Source organism: Papio anubis, chromosome 13 (genome assembly GCF_008728515.1).
Source record: "Papio anubis isolate 15944 chromosome 13, Panubis1.0, whole genome shotgun sequence".
Taxonomy (NCBI): domain Eukaryota; kingdom Metazoa; phylum Chordata; class Mammalia; order Primates; family Cercopithecidae; genus Papio; species Papio anubis.
This window is the reverse complement of record NC_044988.1, coordinates 69,472,428-69,486,841: the sequence shown is the minus strand read 5'-3', so window position 1 is coordinate 69,486,841 and position 14,414 is coordinate 69,472,428. Positions and strand designations below refer to the sequence as shown.

At 40.0% G+C, this 14,414-nt stretch overlaps 1 protein-coding gene across 1 annotated transcript in view; it reads right to left on the bottom strand.

Annotated features, from left to right (window-relative positions):
- INVS (inversin) overlaps positions 1-14,414 on the bottom strand; it is a 198,059-nt gene that overhangs the window by 31,353 nt on the left and 152,292 nt on the right. The window contains 1 exon segment of the mRNA XM_017949687.3: positions 6,298-6,404. Within this exon segment, the coding sequence (XP_017805176.2) occupies positions 6,298-6,404 (107 nt within the window).

Genomic DNA, 14,414 nt, shown 5'->3' with positions numbered 1-14,414 from the left:
TATCATATTGGTCAGGCTGGTCTCTAACTCCTGACCTCAGGTGATCCACCCACCTCGGCCTCCCAAAGTGCTGGGATTACAGACGTGAGCCACTGCACCTGGCCAATTTTTGTATTTTTTGTAGAGATGGGATTTCGCCATGTTCTCCAGGCTGGTCTTGAACTCCTGAGCTCAAGCAATTCTTCTGCCTTGGCCTACCAAAGTGTTGGAATTACAGGCGTAAGCCACTGCATCGAGCCCATTCTTTAAAAAAAAATTTCTTTTTAAATTTTGGAAACATAAAAAATTGGGTAAATACACAGAGGAAAATAGCTATCATCCATATTCCCACCTTGAGAATTAACCACTGTTCATATCTGGGAGATATGATTTCCTTTTTTAAAGAAAAATTACTTTGTCAAAATGATATAGATTTTATGAATTCAAACACTGCAAAAAAAGAAAATTGAAGTAAAAAAATTCCCCTAATTCTACCATCCAACAATGGTAATGATGACTATCACTTTTTAAACAACTTACTTTACATTTCTAAGCCTCAGTTTTCCTCATCTGATAAACAATGTAATACGCTGCAGACCTGGCATGAGGAGAAAATGGAAAAATAAGTATAAAGAGGATAGCAATGTTCCTGGCCCAAAGGAAGCAGTTAATAAATGTCAGCTCTGATTGTTGTTATTACAGGACATTCACTGCTGTATGGTTTGCAATACCATAGCAGCTTATCAAAAATATTATCCCCATAGGACCCAAACTAGTATCTATGACCATCCCATGACCATCACTGATGCTGATTCCTCTCAGGATGACTTTGACCAGCCCAATGCCATCAAAGGTCTTGGGAGAAAACATCAGATGATTTATGAGGCAGAAAAAAGGATGATTATATGGATGCATGACTAGACATAGAAAATCATCCAATTATAGAAAAAAAATGATTTCTCTTCAAAACTTACATAACAGTCACAGTTAAGACATAAAAGGAAGAGGTTTTTCATTTTAGGAGTATTTTGATCACTTTAGTAAGGAAATTGAGTTTGGGAGGAAACCCCAAACACTGAAATTAAGGAACTTCCATTTTAGGACAGCTTCATTTGCCACTTACTGTTCAGGGACCAGAAGTCTGTAAGTAAAGAGGCATCTATATAAACTTTAAAACATTATTTATAAGTGGATAGCATTTTTTAAATTCAGGAGAATTAAAAAAATTCTTGCTACAAGTTCTAAAATGCCTTTCTTGATTGTGCTTTCTCTAATGGAAAAAATTATCATAGAGTCATTAAACCATGTAGTAATAGAGCTAAACTGAATTTTAAAGGTCATTTAGTTCAATACCTTCATTTTATAAATGGATGAACAGATTCAGAGAGGTTAAGCAACTTACCAAAGGTTATGTAAATTGTTTCTATAGAATGCAGACTAGAACTAAGATGACATGTCTCCCAGTTCAGTAATCCTTCCACAACACGTATATCAATTATTTAGTATGTTTCCTATCGAATAAAACTGTTTCTTAAATCAATGTGCAAACAACATATGTATTTGGTAAGTTTGATCATTTTTTCTATAATTATTAATAGGTAGTATCCTCCACATAATATATAAGCAGGATTAACAAAATTTAGTTTATAAAATGTAGGGCCCAAATTATTTCTTTACCTACAAATATTATGAAAGAAAATAACATGTAGCTTAATATATCCTAAAGAATGCTAATCTGGGAGTCAGGGGACCTGTGTGACCCTGGGCATTCTCTTCACTTCTCTGGTCTTTTGTTTCCTTATCTGTAAAAGGGGAAAGGAAGAAAAGAACTAGACTTCTTAGGCTGCTTCTGGATTGAAAATTATATCTTAAATATTTTTACTGTAAAAAATTGTATTTTTATTATGAAAAATTTTAAGCATAAAAAATGTAGAGAGAATAACACAATAAACCTTTACACACTCAATACCTAAATTTAACAATTTTTTGCTACATTTGCTTCATCTAGCCCCTTCCTTTTTATTTTTGCTAGAGTATTTTTTTTTTCTTGAGACAGAGTCTCATTCTGTCACCCAGGCTGGAGTGTAGTGGCTCAGTCTTGGTTCACTACAAGCTCTGCCTCCCAGGTTCACGCCATTCTCCTGCCTCAGCCTCCCAAGTAGCTGGGACTACAGGCACCCACCACCATGCCTGGCTAATTTTTTGTATTTTTAGTAGAGATGGGGTGTCCGTGTCAGCCAGGATGGTCTCGATCTCCTGACCTTGTGATCTGCCCGTCTTGGCCTCCCAAAGTGCTGAGATTATAGGCGTGAGCCACCATGCCTGGCCTTTGCTAGAGTATTTTACAGCTAATCTCGGAACTTCCATCATTTTGTCAGAGGTGTGGAACCAGAGGACTCTACCTTGAGTGAGGGCTAGGAAAATGAGGCTGGGGCTTGCTAGGCTGCATTCCCAGAAAGGTATTCCTAGATGTTTACAGTTAAGGGAACAGACTGATAATGTTTACTAAACAGACCCAGACTTGAGAGAGTCCTAATATCCTGATATCTGGAGAACAAAGGCATTCCTAATTTTGCTTTAAAGATAATAATATTGATTCTTGCAAAATGTAGTAATTAAGAAAATGAATTCTTTATCACAAACCCTTGTAGCATAGCACATCTCCCCATAATCTTTTTTTTTTTTTATCCTGTATATAAACAAATATTATACCTAGGGTGGACTCGTTCCTCCTCTTACTTTCGGGAATGCCCTACTCTGTCTATGGAGTAGCTGTACTTTCACCACTTTACTTTCTTAATAAACTTGCTTTTGCTTTGCTCCGCGGACTTGCCCTGAATTGTTTCTTGCGAGAGATCCAAGAACCCTCTCTTTGGGTTGGGATTGGGACCACTTTCCTGTAACATCTTCATCTCTATGTGTTTAAGTATTCATCAGTAAATAATACGGGCATAGCCACAATGTCATTATTATACTAACAAAATTAACAGGAATTCCTTAGTAAAATCTAAGGACCACTTCATAATCAAATTTACCCAATTTTCTCAAAAAATGCATTTTTGTAATTGCTTTATTCAAATCAGTATTCTCAATATTTTATTCAGAGACACAATCTAAATATCTAGCATCATTTTAAGATTGAAGTCTGTACCTAGCATTTAAAACAAGTGTGATCATAATACACATTGTGATTATTACTACTGAGTCTTTCTTCATCCCAAATTCAATTTAGAAAAATTCAAGTGCTGTGAATATTCCCATCAGTGTTGGGGTGAGTGTGTCAGATAGTTATTGACTGAAAGTTAGCAGAAGCTGGCAAAAATTATGTCTATATGGTGTTCATCAACTGACTAGTGTCAATGTATGAGAAGTAAAAATTAGCCCTACACTGATGGTAACCAACCAAGAAACAATGTGGATATAGACAACAGACAAGATACAATTGGACCTGCCATGTGGCAGGGAATGGTCTGATGGGATGAGTAGAATGCCTAAACTGGAATGTCAATAAATGTAAAAGGCAGTGCCAAGTTCTGACATTTGTACATCAAGGTACATTGCTGATGAAATATTAACAGAGATTGGGTTATTGCCACTGTCTCTTTTTATCTATAGTTTGGCAAGTACAGTTATGAGGATTTTTCCTTTGGTCTTTTTTTTTTTTTTTTTTTTTTTGAGACGGAGTCTCGCTCTGTCGCCCAGGCTGGATTGCAGTGGCCCGATCTCGGCTCACTGCAAGCTCCGCCTCCCGGGTTCACGCCATTCTCCTGCCTCAGCCTCCGGAGTAGCTGGGACTACAGGCGCCCGCCACCACGCCCGGCTAGTTTTTTGTATCTTTTAGTAGAGACGGGGTTTCATCGTGTTAGCCAGGATGGTCTCGATCGCCTGACCTCGTGATCCACCCGTCTCGGCCTCCCAAAGTGCTGGGATTACAGGCTTGAGCCACCGCGCCCGGCCAGGTCTTTTGGTCTGTAATTAACATATGCTTATTCTGGGAGACAGTAAACACCTTAATTCATGCAGTTACTTAGGTCTCATATTCAAGGTTTAGCATATAAATGGAAATTGAATTAAAAAAATTTCATTGTTTCCTTAAAAATATAGCAGTCAGGTGGTAAATGCTGTTACACAGAATAAATTTTTATAGAAACAAAACAAGTCATCACTAAGTCTGAGGATTCTTAAACTTTCTTTTTTTTTTTTTTTAGAGTTTCAAAGGGAGACATCTTCAGCTGTCCCTCTAAGGAGGGAAGTTTCTGAAAGAAGTGGTAAAGGGGTTGGTTCTAGCAAACAGGAACATGTTTCCTCTGAGATGGACCTAGAGAAGTCCCTTCTCAACAAGTTTCCCACCAACTAATAGAAAGAAAGAATGGGTTGTGGCTAAGAAGATGAGAATGGTATTATAGCAGGAGCCATTTTAGTTAGAGCATCCATGAAACATGGAAACTAACACAAAGACCTAGGTCAGAGGGACTGTCAGAGGCGTGTGAACTCCATCTTAAAGAGGATCTGGTAAAATGAGGCTGAAACCTGTTGGGCTGCATTCCCAGAAGGTTAAGGCATTCTAAGTCACAGGATGAGATAGGAGGTCAGCACAAAATACAGGTCATAAAGACATTGCTGATGAAAACAGGTTGCAGTAAAGGAGCCGGCCAAAACTCACCAAAACCAAGATGGTGACCAGAGTGTCCTCTGGTCGTTCTCACTGCTACACTCCCACCAGCGCCCTGACATTTTACAGATGCCATGGCAAAGTCGGGAAGTTACCCTAAAAGGTCTGAAAAGGGGAGGCATGAACAATCCATTCCTTGTTTAGCATATCATCAAAAAATAACCATAAAAAAACAGACAACCAGCAATCCCCGGGGCTGCTTTGTCTCTGGAGTAGCCATTCTTTTATTCCTTTACTTTATTAATAAACTTGCTTTCACTTTGCACTGCAGACTTGCCCTGAATTCTTTCTTGTGCGAGACCAAGAACTCTCTAGTGGGGTCTGGATCGGGACCCCTTTCCTGTAACAGGACCTCAGGTATGGAAGGGTGATCACAAACTCAGTTGTTACTTACAAATTATGAGAATCTTCCTAGATCTAAGACCACCAAGAATCGCTCTTTCTTAGACTTCACATTCTGTTTGCTCCTTTTTTTTTTTTTTTTTTTTTTTTGAGACTGAGTCTCACTCTGTTGCCAAGGCTGGAGTGCAGTGGCATGATCTCTGCTCACTGCAACCTCCACCTCCTGGGTTCAGGCAATTCTCCTGCTTCAGCCTCCCGAGTAGCTGGGATTACAGGCATGTACCACCATGCCCGGCTAATTTTTTTGTATTTTTAGTAGAGATGGGGTTTCACCATGTTGACCAGGCTGGTCTCGAACTCCTGACCTCAGGCGATCTGCTCACCTCGGCCTCCGAAAGTGTTGGGATTATAGGCGTGAGCCACCGCGCCTGGCCTGTTTGGTCCTTTTTATTGGGCCTGGATTCTTGGGCAATAACCCTAACATAAGTCTCCACACCTTATATTATTCATGCAATCTGCATTTAGATTAAACCCTGAACTTTCATCTTAACTTCTCCTTATGTTTTCATGCGACATGGTGGCATCTCTTTGTCCACTGACTGATAATATCCTCTTCATCAAGAGAAACCTCTGGAATATGTAACACATTCTGCTGGCCTAAATGAACTCCTGGGCCTAGTCAATCAGGATTTCACTGACCTTATGTTAGCCAGAAGTCAGAAGCAGGACTAAAATTTTCTCATCTGCAAAATGGGTGCTTGCCCTAGGCAATAGATAAAATTCTGAAGAGCTATAAAATCCCATGATTCTAAATCAATGTCACATGGAAGTTTTGCTCTTCTATTCTGGCTCAGTATTTCTTAGTGTAATATTTTCTTATGAGTACAGCTATTATTTCTGAACAACATCTAACCTTGAGATTTAAAAAATCTGGTAGAAAGGATGTATGATAAACAAAGAGCACTTTTTAAAAAAAAAGTCAGCAACTTGGCTGGGCGAGGTGGCTCACGCCTATAATCCCAGCACTTTGGGAGGCCGAGGTGGGTGGATCACGAGGTGAGGAGTTCGAGACCAGCCTGGCTAACATGGTGAAACCCCATCTCTACTAAAAATACAAATAAATTGGCTGGGTGTGATGGTGCATGCCTGTAATCCCAGCTACTCAGGAGGCTGAAGCAGGAGAATTGCTTGAACCCAGGAGGCGGAAGTTGCAGTGAGCCAAGATCGCGCCACTGTACCCCAGCCTGAGTGACAGGGCGAGACTCCATCTCAAAAAAAAAAAAAAGAAGTCAACAACAACTTACCTCTCTTCATTGTTTTCCATCTGATTAGGGAACGCAGCAAAGTCTAGCAGTAATTTAATGGCATCAAGGTATCCATTGTTGCAGGACCAATGCAAAGCTGTTCTTCCCTATAAGCATAAACAAAAATCAAGTACATCTGGAGTATTTTTGGACATGTGGTTATTTATGCTAACTCAAAATTAATATAAGCAATCATTTTTCCAAATTGCTTATTTACAAAAAGGGAAAATATTAAATATACAGTGGAGAAAGCAAATGACATTTGATCCAAGCGCTTGTAATTAACACTATTTTTTTTTTTTTGAGATGTAGTTTTGCTCTTGTCTCTCAGGCTGTAGTGCAATGGTGAGATCTCAGCTCACTGCAACCTCCACCTCCCGGGTCCAAGTGATTCTCCTGCCTCAGCCTCTCGAGTAGCTGGGATTACAGGTGCCTGCCACCACGCCCAGCTAATTTTTATATTTTTAGTAGAGACGGGGTTTTGTCATATTGACCAGGCTGGTCTCAAACTCCTGACCTCAGGTGATCTGCCCACCTCAGCCTCCCAAAGTGCTGGGATTACAGGCATGAACCAACGCGCCTGGCCAATTAACACTATGTTAAGAGGCATCATGTATCTCCAGAAGTAATACCCTGAGAAGGATTCATATTACTTATGTAATATTCCAACCAAAAATGTGAAACCTGAATCTAATTATGAGGGAACGTAAGACTAACACAAATTGAGTCAAATTCTGCAAAATAAATGGCTTATATTCTTTAAAAATTTCAATGTCATGAAAGATAAGAGATGAAGCATTGGTAGACATAAAGAGGGGATACTTCATAGTGTTAAAAGAGTCAAAAAGGAAGATATCACAATGCTAAATTTGTATGCATCTAATAACAAAGCTTCCAAATATACAAGGGAAAAATTGACAAAATTAAAAAGGAAGATAGTCAAATCCACAGTCATAGTGGGATTTTAACCCATCTTTTAAAACAGCTGATAGAAAAGACAAAAGAGCAGTAAAGATACATAAGACCTAAACAACAGGCCTAAAAAAAGGGCCCTGATACATATATATATATATATATAAACACTGCATCCAACAAGGACAGAGTTGGTGCTCTTTTCACATGTACACAGAACATTTACCAAAATCGATCATATGCTGGGCCATAAAGTTCCAAAAAAATAATGCACTCCATCACAAAGATGTCCATATCCTAGTGCCTGGTATCTGTGAATATGTTATGTTACATGAGAAGGAAGAATTAAGGTTGTAGATGGAATTAAGATTGCTAATCAGCTGATCTTGAGATAGGAAGATTATCCTGGATTATCTGGGTGGGCCTGATGTAATCACAAGGGTCCTTATAAGGGAAAGAGGGAGTCAGGAGGGTGAGTGTAAGAGTTATACAGATAAGTGATACAGAGAAAGGCTCAACCAGCCAATGGGGCTTTGAAGATGGAGGAATGGGGTCATCAGCCAACGAATGTGGGCAGCCTTGAGAAACTGAAAAAGTAAAAAAATGGATTCTCTCCTAGATCCACCAAAAGAAAAGCAGCCCTGGTGACACCTTGATTTTTAACCCGGTAAGACCCATTTTGAATTTCTGACATCTAGAATGGTAAGATAATAAATCTGTGTTGTTCTAAGCCACTAAACCTGTGGTAATTTGTTACAGCAGCAACAAAAAAAAAACTAATAAAATCAATTTAAAAAATGAGAAAACACTTAACTGACTAAAAATTAAACAGTACACTTCTAAATAATCTATGTGTCAGAGAATAAACCAAAATAGAAATTAGAAGTTAGAAAATAGAAAAGACAGGAGCAAGACTAATGAAATAGTAAACAAACTCAAAATACAGGCCAGGTGCGGTGGCTCATGCCTGTAATCCTAGCACTTTGGGAGGCTGAGGCAGGTAGATTGCTCGAGCTCAGGAGTTCAAGACCAGTCGTGGGCAACATGGTGAAACCCTTTCTTACTAAAAATACAAAAAATTTAGCCAGGCAGGGTGGGCGTGGTGGCTCACACCTGTAATCCCAGCACTTTGGGAGGCCGAGGTGGGCGGATCACGAGGTCAGGAAATCGAGACCATCCTAACACAGTGAAACCCCATCTCTATTAAAAATACAAAAAAATTAGCCAGGTGTGGTGGTGGGCGCCTGTAGTCCCAGCTAGTCGGGGGGCTGAGGCAGGAGAATGGTGTGAACCTGGGAGGCGGAGCTTGCAGTGAGCCGAGATCAGGCCACTGGACTCCAGCCTGCGCCACAAAATGAGACTGCGTCTCAAAAAAAAAGAAAAAAAAAAAATTTAGCCAGTCGTGGTGGTGTGCACCTGTATAGTCCCAGCTACTCAGAGGGCTGAGGTGGGAGGATCACCCGAGCCTGGGAAGGTTGAGGCTACAATGAGCCATGATCATGCCACTGCACTCCAGCCTGTGTGGCAGAGTGAGATACTGTCTTAAGAAACAAACAAACAAACAACCATGACAACAACAAAAAACCCCAAATCTCAAAATATATAAAATCCACAAAGAAGTAAGTCCTTTGAAGAGATGAATATCAAGTTTTTTTGTTTGTTTGTTTGTTTGTTTGTTTGTTTTTTTAGTGCTCCAGGTAAGGAATGAAGAAAATTAAAAAAAAAAAAAAAGAGAAAGCACACATTACCAATATATGAAATAAACAAGAGGAACTCACTACAGATCCTACAGACATAAAAAAGATAAGGGAATATGTGTGTGACAAAATTTATGCAAATATATTTGACATTTTGAATAAAATGAATAAATTCCTCAAAAAGTGCAACTTACCAAAGCTGAAAGAAAAATAATTAGAAAATTTGAATAATTAATGGAATTGAATTGGTTATTTAAAACTTTTACACAAAGAAAACGCCAACACCAGATAACTTCAAGAGGAAGTTCTCCCAAACATTTAAGGAAGAAGTAATACCAATTTTATTCTCCAAGAGAATAAAAATAAGGGACTATTTTCTAACATTTTTTTTTTTTGACAAGGTTAGCCTTACCTTGCTACCAAAACCTTGCGACTATAATACAAGAAAGGAAAATTATAGGCCAATCTCTCTCATAAACATAGATGCAAAAATCTTAAAATATTAGCAGGTAAAATCCATCAGTATATAAAAGTGCATAATATATGCGGGGCTTACTCCAGAAATGCAAGGGTTGTTTAACATCTAAAAAAAAAAAAAAAAATCAATCAATGTAATTTGCCCTATTAACAGAAAAAAGGAAAAAAAAATCCTGTTGATAAATGCATAAATAGTATTTGACAAAAACCCAACTATGATTTTAAAAAACTCTTGGCAAGTGGAAATATAAGGAAACCCATAGCAACGTCTTACTCAATGGTAAAATGTTGAAAACTTGCCATCTGACAAACCAGAATGAATCAAGGATGCCAATTATCACCAATTCTATTCAATATTGTATTGAAGGTTCTAATTCAATATGGCACATCAAAGAAATGAAAGGCATAAAGATTGGAAATGAAAAAATAAAAATGTTATTATTCACAGATAGCATGCATGATTGCTTATGTAGACAATCCAAAGCAATACACATAGCAGCTAATAGAACTGGAAAGATACTTAATATGCTACTTATGTAAAAAACTGGCAACTTGGTAAAGCATTAAAAGTACTACAAATTATAAAAGATGCATTCCTAGTATCATAAGGACATGGACCATATTTTACATACTTTTCTTTATGTTACTTTTACATACAGTAACAATCTTGATAAATACTTGTTCAATGAGTTGATAGGGACTTGAGTTAATAGGTATAGCTAATTTTCTGACTTGGAAAACATAATTAACATGCAAATATTTTTAAAGAGTTAAAATAATTTAATTAGCAAAAAAAGTTAATACTGGCTAAACTGAGAGAAGTTAAGACTACACAGCTGGGGAACGTATAGATTAACCAGAATCTTTTAGAAATCAGTTTGGCAGTATATATATGATTTGGCAGCCTAATCATATTAATACATGATTGGTTGGTTTGATTTGATAATCTCACTTAGGGGGAATTATTCTAAGGAAATTATCCTAAAGGAAAAAAGTTAAATGCACAAAGATAATTACTGAAACTTTACCTATAATAATGAAAAAGTGACCAGCAATAGGAAGTTACTTATTTAACCTAATATTTGGGTTAAGAGCATACTTTGGATACTAAATCTCCCCCCAAGCTCCCCCAACTGTTGTTATCTCAGGCTAACTACTTAAACTACATGAGCTTCAATTTCCTCATCCGTAAAATGAGAATAATAGTAACTACTTTATAAGATTATTGTAAGGATTGAATAAACTATTAAACATAAAGTTCTTAGAACTCTGGAATTTTAAGCATTCATGATTATTAAAAAGATTATATATCACATGAGAAAATGGTGACGATTTTAAGTAAACAAAATGTGGTTTGAAAATCATGTAATAGGCTGGGTGCGGTGGCTCACGCCTGTAATCCCAGCACTTTGGGAGGCTGAGGTGGGTGGATCACGAGGTCAGGAGTTTGAGACCAGACTGACCAACATGGTGAAATCCCATGTCTACTAAAAACAATACAAAAATTAGCCAGGTGTGGTGGCGCATGTCTGTAATCTCAGCGACTCAGTAGGCTGAGGCAGAAGAATTGCTTGAACCCGGGAGGTGGAAGTTGCAGTAAGCTGAGATTGTGCTACTGTACTCCAGCCTGGGTGACAGAGTGAGACTCTTGTCTCAAAAAAAAAAAAAGGAAAGAAAATCATGTAATAGGCCAGATGTGGTAGCTCATACCTATAATCCTAGCACTTTGGGAGGCTGAGGTAGGCAGCTCACAAGGTCGGGAGTTTGAGACCAGCCTGGCCAACATGGTGAAACTCCATCTCTACTAAAAATACAAAAATTAGCCAGGCGTGGTGGCGTGCGCCTGTAATCCCAGCTACTCAGGAGGCTGAGACAGGAGAATCACTTGAACCCAGGAGGCAGAAGTTGCAGTGAGCTGAGATTGTGCCACTGCACTCCAGCCTGGGCAATGAAGCGAGACTCCATCTCAACAAAAAAAAAAAGAAGAAAAGAAAATCATGTAATAGGGTCAGGTGTGGTGGCTCATGCCTGTAATTCCAGCACTTTGGGAGGCCGAGGCGGGCAGATTACCTGAAGTTAGGAGTTCGAGACCAGCCCAGCCAACATGGCAAAACCCAATCTCTACTAAAAATACAAAAATTAGCCAGGCATGGTGGTGGATGCCTGTAATCTCAGCTACCTGGGAGGCTGAGGCAAGAGAATCGCTTACACCCAGGAGGTGGAGGTTGCAGTGAGCTGAGATCGAGCCACTGCACTCCAGCCTGAGAGACAGAGGGAGAGTCTGTCTCCAAAAAAAAAAAAAAACAAAAAAACCAAAAAGGCCCTGGTTCCAAAATGGCCAAATAGGAACAGCTCCAGCCTACAGCTCAGCCTCAGGCAGAAGACAGGTGATTTCTGCATTTCCAACTGAGGTACGGGTTCATCTCACTGGGGCTTGTTGGACAGTGGGTACAGGCCACAGAGTGTGAGCCTAAGCAGGGTGGGGCATCATCTCACCCGGGAAGCACAAGGGGTCAGGGAATTCCCTTTCCTAGCCAAGGGAAGCCGTAACAGACGGTACCTGGAAAGGAGTAGGACACTTCCACCTAATACTGTGCTTTTCCAATGGTCTTAGCAAATGGATGACCAGGAGATTATATCCTGCACCTGGCTTGGAGGGTCCCACACCCAGGGAGCCTCGCTCATTGCTAGCACAGCAGTCTGAGATCGAACTGCAGGCAACAGCGAGGCTGGGGGAGGGGTGTCCACCATTGCTGAGGCTTGAGTAGGTAAACACAGCAGCCAGGAAGCTTGAAGTAGGTGGAGCCCACCGCAGCTCAAGGAGGCCTGCCTGCCTCTGTATACTCCACCTCTAGGGGCAGGGCATAGCTGAACAAAAGGCAGCAGAAACTTCTGCAGACTTAAACATCCCTGTCTGACAGCTTTGAAGAGAGTAGTGGTTCTCCCAGCACGGAGTTTGAGATCTGAGAACGGACAGAGTGCCTCCTCAAGTGGGTCCCTGATCCCCGATAGCCTACCTGGGAAACACCTCCCAGTGGGGACCGACTGACACCTCATACAGCTGGGTGCCCCTCTGAGACGAAGCTTCCAGAGGAAGGATCACGGAGCAACATTTGCTGTTCTGCAATATTTGCTGTTCTGCAGCCTCCACTGGTGATACCCAGGCAAACAGGGTCTGGAGTGGACCTCCAGCAAACTCCAACAGCTCTGCAGCTGAGGGTCCTGACTGTTAGAAGGAAAATTAACAAACAGAAAGGACATCCACACCAAAACCCCATCTGTATGTCACCATCATCAAAGACCAAGGGTACATAAAACCACAAAGATAGGGAGAAACCAGAGCAGAAAAGCTGAAAATTCTAAAAATGAGAGCACCTCTTCTCCTCCAAAGGAATGCAGCTCCTCGCTAGCAATGGAACAAAGCTGGATGGAGATTGACTTTGATGAGCTGACAGAAGTAGGCTTCAGACGATCGGTAATAACAAACTTCTCTGAGCTAAAGGAGGATGTTTGAACCCATTGCAAAGAAGCTAAAAACTTTGAAAAAAGATTAGATGAATGGCTAGCTAGAATAAACAGCATAGAGAAGACCTTAAATGACCTGATGGAGCTGAAAACCATGGCATGAGAACTACGTGACACATTCACAAGCTTCAGTAGCTGATTCAATCAAGTGGAAGAAAGGGTATCAGTGATCGAAGATCAAATGAATGAAATGAAGCGAGAAGAGAAGTTTAGAGAAAAAAGAGTAGAAAGAAATGAACAAAGCCTTCAAGAAATATGGGACTATGTGAAAAGAGCAAATCTACATCTGATTGGTGTACCTAAAAGTGATGGGGAGAATGGAACCAAGTTGGAAAACACTCTTCAGGATATTATCCAGGAGAACTTCCCCTATCTAGCAAGGCAGGCCAACATTCAAATTCAGGAAATACAGAGAATGCCACAAAGATACTCCTCGAGAAGTACAACTCCAAGACACATGAGTCAGACTCACCAAAGTTGAAATGAAGAAAAAACTGTTAAGGGCAGCCAGAGAGAAAGGTCGGGTTACCCACAAAGGGAAGCCCATCAGACTAACAGCAGATCTCTCGGCAGAAACTCTACAAGCCAGAAGAGAGTGGGGGCCAATATTCAACATTCTGAGAGAAAAGAATTTTCAACCCAGAATTTCATATCCAGCCCAACGAAGTTTCACAAGTGAAGGAGAAATAAAATCCTTTACAGACAAGCAAATGTTTAGAGATTTTGTCACCATCAGGCCTGCCCTACAAGAGATCCCGAAGGAAGCACTAAACATGGAAAGGAACAATCGGTACCAGCCATTGCAAAAACATGCCAAAATGTAAAGATCATCAATGCTAGGAAGAAACTGCATCAACTAACGAGCAAAATAACCAGCTAACATCATAATGACAGGATCAAGTTCACACATAACAATATTAACCTTAAATATAAATGGGCTAAATGCTCCAATTAAAAGACACAGACTGGCAAACTGGATGAAGAGTCAAAACTCATCAGTGTGCTGTATTCAGGAGACCCATCTCACATGCAGAGACACACATGAGCTCAAAATAAAGGGACGGAGGAAGATCTGCCAAGCAAATGGAAAACAACAACAACAAAAAAGCAGGGGTTGCAATCCTAGCCTCTGATAAAACAGATTTTAAACAAATATAGATCAAAAGAGACAAGGCCATTACATAATGGTAAAGGGATCAATTCAACAAGAAGAGCTAACTATCCTAAATATATATGCACCCAATACAGGAGCACCCAGGTTCATGAAGCAAGTCCTTAGAGACCTACAAAGAGACTTAGACTCCCACACAATAATAATGGGAGACTTCAAAACCCCACTGTCAATATTAGATCAACGAGACTGAAAGTCAACAAAGAAATCCAGGAATTGAACTCAGCTCTGCACCAAGCAGACCTAAAAGACATCTACAGAACTCTCCACCCCCTCAGCACCACATCACACTTATTCCAAAACTGACCACATAGTTGGAAGTAAAACACTCCTCA